The sequence below is a fragment of the Cryptomeria japonica genome, chromosome 7 (assembly GCF_030272615.1).
Source record: "Cryptomeria japonica chromosome 7, Sugi_1.0, whole genome shotgun sequence".
Classification (NCBI taxonomy): Eukaryota; Viridiplantae; Streptophyta; class Pinopsida; order Cupressales; family Cupressaceae; genus Cryptomeria; species Cryptomeria japonica.
The window spans coordinates 236,969,923-236,986,563 of NC_081411.1; the positions used below are offsets into that span (position 1 = coordinate 236,969,923).

At 32.7% G+C, this 16,641-nt stretch overlaps 1 protein-coding gene across 1 annotated transcript; it reads left to right on the forward strand.

Moving 5' to 3' along the window:
• The first annotated feature begins 7,996 nt into the window (after window positions 1-7,996).
• On the forward strand, window positions 7,997-9,065 carry LOC131028315 (uncharacterized). The gene is made up of 3 exons (XM_057958571.2): window positions 7,997-8,153; window positions 8,424-8,564; window positions 8,680-9,065. The coding sequence occupies exons 1-3, from the start codon at window positions 8,076-8,078 to the stop codon at window positions 8,923-8,925; spliced, it is 465 nt and encodes a 154-aa protein (XP_057814554.1). The 5' UTR covers window positions 7,997-8,075; the 3' UTR covers window positions 8,926-9,065.
• Window positions 9,066-16,641: the final 7,576 nt, after the last annotated feature.

Genomic DNA, 16,641 nt, shown 5'->3' on the forward strand with positions numbered 1-16,641 from the left:
AAACCCTAAGGATGTCAATTTAGAAGAAGATATGACTACATCCAATAAGAATGTTTCCAAGCTAGTCAATATGGATGATGGGGTCAATGCCACAATTCCCCCCATAGAGTCTCAAACTAATCTTAACATTCATAACTTTGACAAAACTAGAGATGGTGATGAGATATATGTAGGGAAGATTGTAGATAGTGATATAGATGATCCAAAGAATTTGGAGGAGGAAAATGAAATTGATGAATTGGATATTATTAAGGAGAGATGTATCTCACAATGTACTACAAAAGAATTGGGCCTTTCTAAGCCTAATTGTAAAAAAAAGGAAAGTGTTCAGGAAATCACTCAATCAATTAAGGGAGAAAGAGGCCACTGAGAAGAATTGTACCAGCATTAGGAATTTTTTGTCAAGTACCAAGGGAGAGTACCCCCCTTGGAATGCAATGAAGATAACTACTTGGAATGTCAGGCGTCTATGGGCCCCTAACAAATGACACTTAGTTAAATGTCATATTTAGTTATTGGCTGGTGATATGATTTTCCTACAAGAGACTAAATTATCTATCAATGGTGAGAAGAATTCTCTATCTTATTGCGGATGGTGGAATGGATTTTTCTAGCAAGCCAATGGATTGGTGGGGGGACTGGGTTTCCTATGGAAGGACAAGGCTATGACTGTAGAGATTTTAGAATCCAAGGATAACTAGATTGCAGCCAAAGTCTATTGCCTATCTCTAAATGAATACTTTAGTACAATGTGTGTTTATGGGCCTATTAAGACAATTGACAAAGATGTCAATTGATAGGAAATAGTGAGTTTCATGAAAAGAAACAAGGATTATAAATTTATGTTGGGTGGGGATTTCAATGCGATTCTGGACTCATTAGGAAAATATGGTTGTAAGCCTAAATTCAATCAAACTATGATGGACTTTATGGATTTTTTCACAAACGAGGGATTGATGTATTTTCATATGCCAGATGGTGTTTTTACATGGATAGATTGCAGGCATCATTTTATAAACATCACATAAAGATTGGATCATTTACTTATCTCCCTAGATTGGTTGAATAGCCAATTTTCAATTAGCACCAAGATAATTTCTTTAACAACCTCAGACCATTTTCTAGTAGAGATTGAGATTTGTGGTAAACAACACAACCTCAAGACATGCTTCAAGTTTGAGAACATGTGGTGGTGGGAACACAACCTAGTGTCCCTTATCAAAATATGGTGGAAGGAATTCAAAGTGGGCCACTCTTGTAGTTTTATATATAACAAAAAACTACAGAATATTAAACAGAGACTCAAATAATGGAATAAAATAGTTTTCAAAAATATATTTACTAAGTCCAAAATTGAAAAAGAGTTAGAAGAATTAATTATAAGATCCTTAAGTTTGGCATGTATAAAGAATAATTTGATCAAGAAAAAGAACTAATAGATGAATTAAGAGATTTAGCAAGGGAGTCCGGACAAGTCCAAGGAGGCTTGGTTGAAGAACGGGGATTCCAACACAAAAAAAATCACTTTTGTTTGTGATTGCAAGACTATGAACAAGATTGACGCACTTGGTAGATTTGATAGGAGCAATGCTAAGGGGATTATGGAGGTTGGCAAAGAGGCTACTGAATTATTCAAAGGCATAATGGGCTGTAGCAATGTGATTGGAGAACCCACTTTGGACATAAATTGTTTTTTGAGGTGTGTTTATGATGATAACAATCAAATGTTGTGCGATCCCACTACCCTGGATGAATTAAAAGGTACCTTATTTCAATTACATCCAAAGAAGGCTCTCGACCCAAATGAGTTCCTAGCAAAACATTTCCAGAATTACTTGTATTTTATGTGATAGGATATCTAGAAATTGTTGGGGGATATAAAAGATGCACCCTAATATACAAGGATGATATAAAAGATGCAATTTTTTGGTCACAAGACCTAAGAAAGATAGATGACAAGTTCCAAAATGAGTATATGGATATTCAAAATGTGTATTGCAAGGAGCATCAGTATCATTTGAAGAGGGATGAGGCAGTTAGATACTTGGAATTTTCATATCAAAACCTTGATATTTTAAGCTGGGAAAAGAGTCCCCCCCCCCTCCAATTGGTGTAGTATTTGACTCCCTCGAAAGTAGAAAAACCAAACCAAAAGGAGTGACAAGGACAAGAGTAAGGAGAAAGCCAATGATGAAGTGGAGGAGAATCATCAAGAAGGAAATGATGAAGTACAATAAGAGGAAAGTGAGGAAGAATAATATCTATCCAAGTGTTGTTTTAGAATCTATTTTTTTCTTTGACTTATGGGAAGTTGAAGATGTTAGGTCCTACTTGGAAAGCTAATGTACTGAGAGGGGAGGGGTGAATCAGTACTTCAAAAATTTTCTTGAAAAATAGTTTTACTAATAAACACAAACTATGTATTGTTGATCTCAAAGATATAAAATACTGAAACATAATCATAAAGATAACATGCATCAAAATATCACTCCATAACACAATGATTTTTTGTCATGCAGAAACTCTTGGTTAGAGAGAAAAACTGCGGTGGGGATGGCACCCACAACTTCACTACTGCAGTAATCAAGATTGCTCGGTTAGAGCTACATGTATAGCCATTTCTGATAGCTTACCTTGTTAGGAGTATAAATATCTTTAGATCTACCTTGCTAAAGTATTTTACAAACACTTCTACAAAATGTTGTACCTGGTTAAAGGATTTACAATTTATAGACTTTATTAGAGTCTTTTACCCTGTTAAAGGTTTCTATTACAACTTAATATTTCAAACAAAATCTTTACAAAATATCTGCAACTTCACATCTGAAATTTTATAGCAGACTCTATGTTCTTAATATGAAATTACCTTGCTCATAGCATTCTTCGGTAATTGATAAATCAACTCAGTAACCACTTTTGTATTCTCTATTCCTTAAACTGTTCTCTGAAACCTTCTCGATAACCTGTGATTATCTTTCTCAATCTTCTTCCTTCATGCTTGACTTAATCATTCCTTCGTCTCTCTGCTCTTGATTGACCTTACATGTCACCCCTTCATATACTCAAATCATGTTGTTTATATAGATCTCTGAAATGGTGATATGTTCATGCTTCGATCATACAAACATGTTTTATTGAATGAATAAACATAGAAATTATTTCATTGGATATTCTTCCTCAAAATCATACAAAATCTTTAAATTCAATTTCCAATGTAGTAATGGTTGCATCTTCTCGAATTATGTAACACGTTTCACATGTGTGTCCAGGTTCATTGAATCTGGTAACACATTTTCACTCGATTTACATTAACTCGGTATACCTTCTTTGCTGCTCGGTAAACATATAAACTTTACTTAGTAGACATTCTGCATATGTCTCGGTTCACAACTCGAAGTGTATCCTCTTAGTGACTTGTCTCTCTTCTATAACTGACACCGGTGGCCTTGGCATTTACTGACTAAACTTTTCGGTAGAATTAACCGAGTAGTGTATATAGAATGACTTTGGGCATAAAACTAATGACAACTTAGTAAATAGTAATAGAAGATGGGACTATTGCAAGTATACTTATATGCATTAAGATAATACTATAATATTATTATATCATGTTATTTTATCTGAAACTCTACATATTTTTTGATAAACTCTAGATTGATCCTACCTGAAGTGGCCAGCTTCTAGTCACTAATATTGTAACCAGGTTATGTATTTGAATGGTTTTAGTAATTGATCTACAATAAAATAAAATAAAAGGTCATGAAAATATATTCTATTATAGATAATACTATAGTTTGAAATCCCTCAAATATTCTCATGTTCTACTATTAAAATTTTTAAATTAATCTCTACCATTTTACCATAAGTTTTTAAGTGTAATTTTTGTAACTTTTTCATATTAAAGATCCTTTATAGAAAATTTAACTATCTGTATAGCTATTGTTTACAAGGAATGGTAAATATTTTCTACTAGATATAATACTGCATAATAATTTTTTAAGAAACATCACACCTTTTCAAATATAAGGTTCATCCTAATTAATCTACCAAAATAACTTAATTCTTACTTGAGTGACCTTTCTATTACCAAATAAGTGATATTAAATTTGCCTTTTCTCTATATTCTATTTTCTCATTATACATTTTCATGATTATATCTTAAGTCATATTTATTAGTAAATGTGAACTTTAAAATATAAAATAAGCTTATTAAATCATATAGTAGGTATAATTTAGCTATGAGTTAGAATAAATAAAATTATATCTACAAAATCATTTCAATTATAATCTCTCTCTCTCTCTCTCTCTCTCTCTCTCTCTCTCTCTCTCTCTCTCTCTCTCTCTCTCTCTCTCTCTCTCTCTCTCTATGGAAATATAGATGAGATTCATTAGTATTTCCTTATATGGAAATGCATACAAGTGATATGAATTTTTTCTAGAAATTTCATTTTCTTCTTGGAATTACCTTGTAGATATCTTTGAAAAAGAATTTTCACTTAGTTTTGATCATATTTTGCCTCTTAAAAATCATCAAACATCAAATGGATATATTGTTCGATATGTGTATTCATGATTAAGTAATGTACTTCAGACATTAATAAGAGTTTTTGTACTCTTATCTTAATATATACTAATTCAATTTTTATTAATCAAAGCATAAACCATCAAGTTCATCTATAATTGTTGTAACTCTTCTACATTCTTCAAGAGTTGTTCCTATTCTTGTTCTTATCTTCATGGGATATAATGTTTTATCCTCCTCATTCTTTCTTCTAAGGAGGATTTTTTTTTTTCATTAGATTTTATTGCCATTCTTTATTTAGATCAGCTCCTCAATTTGGCATTTGATCTCATCATTTTCTAAAACCAACCTCCTATACATTGGCCCATTTGGAAAAGGGTGTCCCTGAAATAATGTCAATTGAATGCTTTACTTAACTGTGCTCAGGAACCCCTGCTGGTGAATTAAAGATATTCTAATATTTTGTCGATATTGAGTCTATTTGTTTCTATTGAGTAGAGGTGGCTATAGTTATAGTGTTATTGTTACCTATGATTTTCTTATTCCCTTCTGGTTGTATCATTAGCAATACAAAAGTGCCAGTGTGGGCAATCAAACATCTGCATTGTTTTGCACTGACTAAAGAAGCAGATTTTTCAAGACTCACCTTAGGAATTCGATACTTTTGTTCATTCACCCCGAAAATGACATTGTGTGGCCTTGACTCATATACACCATGGCGTTGATACATATATGGTTGACCTAGTAGCACCTCACCTATGTCCAATGGTGCTACATCACAAATAACCTCGTATTTGAATGGTTTGATGGAAAAGGATAAGAAACACTACTTGTTTACCTAGATGTCCCTTCCTTGACTTTCCCAGCCCATGGAGTATGGTTGTGGATGAGGTTTTGTCTTGAAGTTCAGTCTCTTTACTGCTTCAGCAAAGATTAGATTTCTTTGACTCCCACTATCAACTATGAAATGAAAGGCCTTTCCATTCATCGATATTTGTGCATGAAATAAATGCTCCTCATCTCCCTGATGTATACTTTTTGTAGTGGCAATAGTGGCATAAGGATCTGCTTCAATAATTGTTTCACCACTTTTATGTTCAAAGGAGTATGTGGGCAAAATGTCAGCCTCTTGTTCCATTTCATGTGTTTCTATCATCAATGTTTTTGTAGCCCTGCAATCCTTTGTATCATACTGAGAGCTTTTGCAGATATCACACCACATAGCGATATCTTTAGGTGTTTGTTTTGTTCCTGTGCTCCATACTGGTGATTGACAAACAAACTTACTAGTGGTAACTTGTTTTCCTGCGAACTTGTTGCTATTCTCCCCCTTGAATTTATTATTTGTAAATAAGTTTTTCTTACCCTTTTTCTTTAACTTCTCCTCAATTTTCATATCATACTTATAAGAAGTCCCCAATATTTCAATATTCAAGAAATGCATCTATGTTTAAATGTATCTATGTAGCCCACTACGATATTTCAAACCTTGGTGCTTCTATGAATCCTGAATACCAAGATTTGTCGATAAAGCATGAAATTTATTGGTATAATCCTGTATAGTTTGGTCATTTTGTTGCCGTACTTATTGCCACTCTATATGTTTTTCTTCATACGTATCTTCAGAAAAATACTCCTCTTTTATGAATTCAACAAATTCGTTACATGTGGGATCATCATCTATTATTCCATTCAATCTATTCTCCAAATTTTTTGTGGTGATTCTATTTTCCCATGATTGCTTCACACGTGCCTCGACCTTTAGGAGAGAAAAGGTTATCTTTTCAGCATTCGAAAAGGTACTCACAAAAAAGGACCTTTCTAGTTTTGTTATCCAATCCTCCACAGTGTCTGCATCAATTTTACCTTCAAAATTTGGAATATCAAAATTTACCTGCACCTTGAAAGGGGTAAGAGCACTGAATGATTTTCCTCCTCCTTTTGATTGTTGGGGATTTTGTAAAAACTTTAAAAATTGCCTCATCATTTCTTCTCTTTGCTTATTTAGGGCTTCTTCTACCATAGTATTAATAGAATCTGCATTTGGGTCTGCCATTTTTGGACGGTTACACCTCAAGGGAAGATAAACTGATGGATTATGTGTTTCCAATCCCAGCCTCTAATAACCAGACCATGTATGATGTGACATACAGGAGCGTACCGGCTCTGATACCAATGCTCTGAATACAATGATGAATTTGTAACAATAGAAGGTAAGTGGAAACCTGCAAGTATTGTTCAATAAAATGGACAATAGAAAGAACTCGAAAAGCCAAAGTTGTATGCAGCAAAAGTCACATAATATTATCCAAAACTAAGTTTTAAACATCACATGGAATTCCAGTAGCCTCCAGAATCCAATAGATTTGAAAATGAAAAGTATAAGAAAAATAAAATGACAAACAAATTATAAATTTTCTAGAAACACTAGGAATTTAGGTACCCCAACTTGTTGGGGTCATAATTTTTCAGCTCACGAATTGAAATTCGAAAAGGCTTACAGCATTGGAAAGGTCTCAAAGAGAACTAATTTAAGTCCCTTAACATCATGTCCTTCAACTTATCAAGTTAAGGGATTGACGATACTTTCGACCTCAAATTCTGCTCCAAAGACCTCTGAAAATACGATTTACTAAAATGTAAAAAATACCAAAAAATTAGATTTTCAATATTTTTCAATTTCATCACCTCTAGCTTGTTCTGGATCATTCTTTGAAGCTTCTCAATCATGCACGTTATTGAAAATGACGTAGATGCATTACCCACATCTGAAAGGGCAATTGATTGTATGGTCCTTAATGATGATGATAATGATGGTACATACATTTAGCTGCATTTAATGGGGCGTGAATGTACCAAGTTGCAAGCGAATATACAAGTACTAACATGACGTGCTCTTCCGTTATGGTGTCGAAAGAGAAATGTTCAAGAGGAGGACCACAATGAAAAATGTCCTGTACCTTTTCCATTTGTGAAAGGGCAGTAAAGTGTATGGTCCTTAATATAGGCAGTGGCTGTCCAGCAGAAAAACTCACTTTATACAAGGGACAAATAGTCAGATATGACATTTTCCTTTTGTATAAAGGAAATTTTATCTGCGTTTTCCCGTGTTGAATCTGGTCAATTTGATGGAAAAGATAATGATGAAATAAAGGGCACAAACTGTACAAAAGATTATCGTGATTTTATACCCCATGTGCCGAAGACAAAAGCTACAAAAGTTAGTACTAAATATTCCAAATTTTTTATGGAAAGGACGGTCGAATTGACAGCCATTTTGAAATTAAACGTAGTAAATGTTAAAACAGACAGCATTTACTTTACGACGACAAAATATACGACGCGCAGGGACCACCTTACCCAGAACGTGCTCACTGCATACGGCAGGCTAAACATAGAGCTAATCCCACGTTTTTATTTTCTTCTTTGGACTTTTGTTACCTCGCTTGCCTCATTGTTGCCTGCTACCCTTCTATATAATGCCCATCTCCTTCCCAACTATACACACCAAAATTTCTTTGATTGTTTTGATTTCTGAGTAGACAAAAAAATAATGGCTGCTTGTGTGAAATCCCTCCTCCCACTGCTCCTACTTGTTGGCATGCTCGGCCTTCTGACAGTCTCTGCTTCGGTATGTAATCTGAAAAACTTCTCTTCCTTTTCTATCATTGTACTATTCTATAAGTTAATATAGGTTAATTTTGGGAGGCGTAGTTGTAAGAAACTAAGGAGATATCTGTTTCATTGTGCTACTCTATAGATATAGGCTAATTTTGTTAGGCGTAGTTGTAAGAAACTAAGGAGATATCTGTTTCATTGTGCTACTCTATAGGTTAATATAGGTTAGTTTGGGAGGCGTAGTTGTCAGAAACCAACGAGATATCTGTTTCGTTGTGTATAGGCTGAAGCTGTGAAGGTAACTTTTATAACCGAGCAACATCTGAACTTCACCGGAGAGCTGTTCATTAGGGGAAACAGTCCCTCACTGGCAAATTCTGTGGCCGCGACACAAACGCCTGGTGACATTTGGGTTTCTACTGTGGTATATTATTTAATTTTCTGTAAGATAATTTTATTCCATTTCCTTTTATTGCTGGAGTAGGCGCTTATTGTTAATCCTTCTCCTTCCTCTGGGTTTTTTGTGTGTTATGTTATAGACATTAACCAAAGGAAAACCATACCAGTACAATTTGAAGGTGCTGCCTCGAGGGTACATCTTTGAATGCACCTGTAACCTCTTCAACAAAACGGAACCGACCTTGCAAACGGAGTTGACCGTGCCTGAAGATTATCCGTTGTCTATCTATCCGGAAATAGTGACCCGCTACGACTGTAACTTTGCGCTGTGCCCTCGCTCTAGCGACGGGAAGACGGTGCAGTCTATTCGCCAGGTTGTTGTATGACAATCTCTTTCGGAGTAAGACGGAGATGATGTCCCTCCACACATGGGCATCGTAACAGTGCTGATAGAATAACGGCTAGCTTTCTTAAAGCGGCCCTGTATTATCTATATCTATATATAATATGTTATTTGCTTTGATAATTTCATAATATGTCATTCGCTTTGCTAGTTTAATGGAATTAATAAATTGAAAATGTGTAAATCATATTATTCGAAAAGTATTTCATAGTAATTCATACTTATTTATACACTCAATTGGTCATTACTCAGAAAAACCTATTCATTACGAGCAATATAAAAATCTGAGTATAATGTTTTAGAATGCACTCATTTCTCACACTCTTCATAGAATCAAACTAATATTAAGACTTAAAAAAACCTAAATGTAAGTAGGTTTGTCAAGTTATAGAACAACAATAAATCTATGGAAAATGTTAATACTTGATTTTTCATATTTGATGTTCAATAGCTATTTAACAAGGATAAGACTTGATCAAAATCAAGTGAAAATTATTTTTTAAAGGTATCTATAAGGTAATTCTATTCATGCCACTTGTATGCATTTCCATGTAAGGAAATAATAATGAATTTTGTGTATTTTTTTATCTTCAAACTTTAATTTATACATAAAATGTAAACATATGGTAGCATATGGATCCCTTTCGTTATAATCATAATGTTGGTGTTGGAAATAAGCCACACCCGGACCGATGATGGACTGGTCCAAGAGGGGCCACTAGCTCAGTGGTAGAGCACTCCAGCAGTGTTATGGAAGGTCCTAGGTTCGAGTCCTAGCTGGTCCATGTCTGAACATGCTATCAGAGGCAGGTCCAAGCTAGGAGCCCCAAGCACACGAGAGGTGTGGCTTAAGGGGGGGTGTTGGTGTTGGAAATATGCCACACTCGGACCGATGATGGACTAGTCCAAGAGGGGCCAGTAGCTCAGTGGTCGAGCACTCCAGTAGTGTTATAGAAGGTCCTAGGTTCAAGTACTAGCTGGTCCATGTCTCAACACATAATGTGAGGAATTTCTAAACATTGGTTGCCTTGTTTAATTTTCATAATCGGCATAAGAGAGGTCTAACTATTTAGGCATGGTGCGTAGGGGAAAGATATTAGAATGAAATCCTATTTTTGGAATAGTATGAAAGAGATTTATTGAAATATCTTGATTTGTGCTTCACATCATTTTCCATTATATAAGGCTCATTAGTTTTATTCTCTCTCTTGTGTCAATGCATCTACATTTATGCATAGGTTTTTACATGATGCAAGGTTATTTAATAGAAAGGAGATGCATCATTAATATAGTAATGGGTAGTTCACTAAAATATCTAGTAGGGGTAAAAATATATGAAACATTTATATGGACACCTAAAGGAATATTGAAGACTTACCAATTAATCATGACAAATAAAATATCATCATGAAGGGCATAAAACTAAGGCTTATATATAAAATATTTCTTTATCATCAAATAAAATATACCTAATGTAAGTCTATGATCAAGTTTTTAAATAATGTAAGGCTATTTAAATAGCACAAAAATGCATCACCAATATAGTCATCAGTAATTCACTCAAAGTAGCCACTAGGGTGAAAGCATATTAAACATTTAAAAGGAATAATGAAGCTATATTAATTATCCACGACTAATAAAATATTACCATAAATGGCATAACACTAAGGTTGATAAATAAAATATTCTTTGATCATGAAAAAAAAATATGCCTGCAAATATAGGAAAAAAACTATTATGCACCTTCTAACGATAGAATTTCAACAATAATAAACTATTATTTAATATAATAAAGTTACTACCCTTTTAGAAGACGAGGTATTTAACCACTAGGAAACTTCAAAGAATTAAATTAATTCTTAGTTTAGCATACCTATAGAGTCCTAACCACTTTTTAACCTAGTAATGCCATTACAATTCCCAACCTACCAAGTTACACCAAGAAAATATAGTACTTGATAATGACAAAAACGCTTGTTCCAATGAATGATATGGGCTAAGGTTAGGTTATATTTATGTTGTGTGATTGTTTACAACACCATTAGTTTTTTAATTTAGTTTTATTAATTAATTCTACTAGTAAGTAGTGATATACACATAGTTAATATATACATGGATATGTGTTTATTTGTACATACACAGATGTATGTATGTATATGCATGTGTATTTATATGAATATGTGTGTGTAGGTGGATGGAGAGAGGGGGGTAAAATATTTCATGTATAAAGTAACCAGCTATAATATTTTATTGTTGATATTTTAATTAACTTACATCTTATATTTTCCTAAGAAACTATTTGTCTATGGAAACCCATTGTTCATTCTTAATATAATATTGAAAGAGGTTATGGTGATGATTCTTGGGAGACTATTGGGCATCAAGTGAAGATTATGAATATTTCTCTCAATAATGAGAGGACTAATTGTATGTGTGGTATATATTATTTCAAAAAGGATGGGCCTATATATATAGGTTCATAATCTTTATTCATTCTAATTGAAAACGTATTGTATGGTACTTAAGTTTGTATTCAATTTTAAGGAACTATCATCTATTCATCAAGTAAGAGGGTGGATTCTAGTTGCCAAGTTGTATGACAATATTGGAGTAAGACGAAGATGACGTCGCTCCATTTATGTGCATTGTATCAGTGTTGACAAAATCAACGTGAGCTTTCTTAAAGTGACATTGTATTGAATATATACGGTTATATAATATGTTATTTACTTTGCTAGTTTCATGGTATGTCATTCGCTTGGCTAATTTCATGGACCAAGATTAATTAATGAATTTAAAATGTGTAAATCATAAATTTTAAAAATTATTTCATAGTAATTTATACTTATTTCTATAATATAATTACAATGTGTTTAGTTTGCATAAGTAATTTTAATATAAAAATATTAAATTAAGTAAAATATAACTAAATAAAGATGGAATATTATTATTAAGAATATCATAGTAAAAAATTATCATATTAATCTAAATCTTAATCTTAATCCTAATCTTCAATAGAGTTTCATTGAAGAAAAGATAATGTTTTGAAACGGGGATAGTGCTACCAAAATATGTAAATATAGACATAGCAAAAGGAAAACCTACAACTCTTTATAGAAAAGAGCTTGTGGAGCATGAGATTGAAGAGACATCAATTAAAATAGGGATAGGATAGATGGGTCATATCCTGTCCTCTTGATATATGTATAGTGAAAGACATATGAAATAGAAGCAGAACTAGAAGGCTAAGAAGAGGTCATACATATATAAATAAGAAGCATATAATATAATTATAGAGATCTTTGAATTGGGAATATAAGAAAATGATAATTGTATATTCTTAATATTTAACAATGTCACTAGGTCGGAGTTAGATAAATAATATTTTGTATGGTGAATGCTTTCATTCTTCAATATGTTGTTAACTAGTTAGTACTTTGTCCATATTAATGCATTGCTTCCTTTGTATAACTAAGTTTGGTGGATAAATATAACACAAAAAATACTTGAGGCTTAGAAATTTGGTTCGTATTTTCCTATTTTTCTTCCTCATAATAAAATTTTAAAAAAACTATGAGATCAAGGATAATAAATTCAAAAGTGTAGAAAAATTCAAAGGATCTACAACTAATATAAGAGGTGAATAAACTCAATATTAACCTTTATAATATTCTCTATAGTACGTTAGAAAGCTACCCATACCTATTTGGTGTAGTTTTCATTTTTTTTATTGAAGAAAGTGAAAGGAAGTAAATTACATAACACCAAAACACTTAGAAAAAATGACACATATATTTATCAATACAAAATTTCATCAACAAAATTAAAGAACAAGTCCAATAATAAAATGTTCATGAAAAACCATAGCAAATAATAAAGCATATTCTACAACAAAATTACATACAACATGAGAAAACTAGTGCTTAGAATCGCAACAAACCAAAACATTCCTCATTTCACAACAACAAGAGGCTACAATAGCCACAAAGGAGAGAAATCTTGGAAGTACAACTGCACTATCACACAACAAAACAACAAAAAACTAAACTCCTTATCTCAATGAAATGCATCACAAAGGTGGAAAATCTCCAAACATAGTATCCACTTTATATCAACAACTTCTTTTGAGAAAACCTCAATCATCACTTTAGGAAACCATATAGTAGCATGAAACCTTTTCATACGATGCACTTAATTATGGTGGAGCAAGATAATATGATCATTGATTGCTTGAATTATTATCTAGTCCACCAATCCTACAAATAGAGCCAAAAGTATTTTCCTCAAAAGAAGTGTATTGCACCTGAAGATTTTTAAGGAAGGTCTGGAGATATCGGTTATTCTAGGCGATGGAATATAAAGTATGTGATGGGGAGACAAGCTAGCACAAATCATCATGCATTCCATTTGACTTCTATAGAATGTAAAGGAGAAAATAACTAGGCACCAAAATTTTCAAATAAACTTCAAGATTATTTGTCTGATGGTCTGAGACACAACATTATGGTATGAGGAGAGGCCAAGAAGGGTAGATTCCCAAGTCCAAATATGTGGGCAAAGATCTAGAATGTTGGAAAAGAGATGTTTCCAAAGGTATTGAGCATGTGAGAAAAACCAAAAATCATGTTTAATTGTTTCTTTTTTAGCATAGAAAGAACAAGACAAGGAGGGAAAGATGAAGGATAAGCACTCTCCAATAAGAAGCTTGACATGGAAAATCCTCCAAGTAGTCAATTGTGTTTGGGCACTAGTTTTAGATCTCCGAATGAGAACACAATTCATTCCACTTAGCATAGTTAAACTTGCAATGTCATTTGACATTAAGGTAGGTGGACAAGGATATTGTAGGTAGGAGTTGTTTATAAATGTATTTAAGAGGGAAAGCATGGAAATTTTTATTACTAGGCAATTTCCATTCAATGAGAAGGTTATCATGGAAAGGGATGGATAGAAAGCTTAAAAGTTCAATCGGGACAAGTTGTTGAATGAGTTAAATGGGATTTTTGTCAGTTGTGGAGAGTCTAAATTGGGACTTTAGACATTATCATGGTTTTCAATTAAAGTCCCATAAGTCACAAAATTTTGAATGCATTTTTTAAAAAGATGTTTACCCTTCAATTTTTTGTTGATAATGAGGGAAGCATTGTCAAGTTTAACCAAGTGATTCCACTAGATGGATGAAGAGGTAAAACTTAAACCATGCCTTAAGGATTGATCATACAAAACAAGTTTGTTTGAATTAATTACCAATCCTTCCAAATAAAGTTGAATGGATCAAAGACATGAGTCTTGAAGAAGGGAGAAAGCAACAATTTATCCATTGTTTTAAGTGAATCCCACAAGCGCCCAACTATAGCATTTTGGATACAACGATGAATAAGATGTTTCCAAGGACTATCACCATCCAAAGCTCTAATTATCCATTTAGTAATGAGGCAAATACCTTGAGTGTAAGGGTTAGTGATACCCAATCCCTCCTTATCTTTTGGTTGAATTTAATGGCTCCAATAAGTAATAGGCAAGCCTCTTTTATGGCCCCACTTAGCCCAAAGGAAGATTTTAATAGGCTAAGTTAGTTAATAGCATTCTTTTGATGGACACTAACAAGAGGAAATATAGACATGGCTAGCAAGGAGGATTTTGTTGGCCACATGAATTCTCCCAACCTTGGAAAGAAATCTATTAATCGAATAGAGAAGCTTATTTCTAATTTTGGCCAAGAACCACTTCCACATATCTTTAAGAGAGACTCCAATCCCAAAGGGTATCCCAATATGTCTTGTGATGACACCATGTTTCACCTCTCTCCACTCATAGGGAATCCAAGGAAGTTGAGGCATGTTTTACCTAGATATGTGCTATAAATGAAAGCTTAGACATTCCTAGAAGTATTTGTGAAGCATGGGAGGAATGTTTCTAGTAGTGCACCAATGCTTTAACCAAGAACATAAAATAGATAGAAAATACTCTTTAAATCTATTGGAATTATTTATAAAAAATTAACACTTATTACTAGTACATAGAGATAGGCAAATCAATACATTATGATAATTTCTAGATTGGAACGTCTTTGGTGGGAAAATTGAAGAATATGGATGCGAAAGAGAGTAATTATTTCAACATATAAATAGGTTCTCATAGGTGTCCACATTATGACCATCCTCACAATCATCCATGGAAAGTTCTTCCTGCTAAACATCATTGATTGTACTTATATTTGACTCATCAATACTATCACAAAGTATAGCGATATCTACATATCCTTATGAAAAAACCATTATTAGAATCTATATGAAAGTCAAGGAGAAAAATACTACAAATGCATCAAACAAGAAATTATTTTCTTCATCATCTTTTATATCATATGTTTTTACACATTATACATAATCAACTTTATGAGATAATCTATCCCACTACACAATTGTGCATACATATTCCTCATTATCCATGTGCCTACTATAAGACAATATGGTCCTTTAACTCTTTTTTTGACTGAAATTTATAATTCATTTAATAATTATACTCAATAGGAAAATAATTTTCCATCTAAATTTATGTTCACACATTATCTTCAACATCTATTCTATTTTCATATGATTGACCAACACATCTTTCTACTTGTTTTCATAGAAAAATATTATCTAATATTCAATTTGCCTTAAATAATATACTCAATTGTTCATTACTCTTAGAAACCTATTCACTACCAACAATAGAAGAATCTAAACATAATGCTTTAGCATACACTTGTTTCTCACACTCTTCATAGAATCATACCATATCTAAGCCTACTATATATTTATACTATTAAAATCTCCTCATACTAAATTTAAACTATCATAATAATACTAAATAAAATATTATTTTTTAAGAGCACTTGAAATTTTGTAGAGAACAACAATAAACACATGGACAAGGTCAATACTTGATTCTCCATATTTCCATTTGATGTTTGATAATCTTTTGATAGGAATAATATCATAAAAAATAAGTGAAAAGTCTTTTACAAATGTATCTACAAGGCAATTCCAAGAAGAAAAGGATATTTCTACAAAAATTCCACACCACTTGCATGTACTTACATGTAAGGAAATAATAATCAATCTCATCAATATTCTTCATGTTTTCACTTAAATTTATACATAAACTCAAAAAATATAGTGTCAGTTGGATCCCCTTCATTAAAGTCATAATTTTAAAATTGAGGCATTTCTAAACATTGGTTGCATTGGTTTACATTTCATAATAAACTTAAGAAAGGTATAAGTTTATAGACATGGTGTCTAGCGGAAGAATATTGGAATGATAAACATTATTTTTTGTAATAGTGTAATAGAGATTGGATTGAAATATCTTGATATGTCATTCACATTATTTTTCATCATGTAAAACTCAATAGTTTTATTCTCTCTCTCTTGTGTGGATGCATCTAGGTTTATGCATAGGTTTTTGCATGATGCAAAGCTATTTAAATATCATGAAGATGCATCACTAATATATCACAGGTAATTCACTCAAAATAGCTACTAGGGATGAAAGAATATGCAATATTTATATAGACACCTAAAGGAATATTGAAGCCATACTAATTATCCATGACTAAGTAAATGTCACAATGAAGGGTACAACACTAAGGTTTATATATGAAATATTTCTTTATCGCCAAATAAAATATGCCTTATTTAATTTTATGCATTTG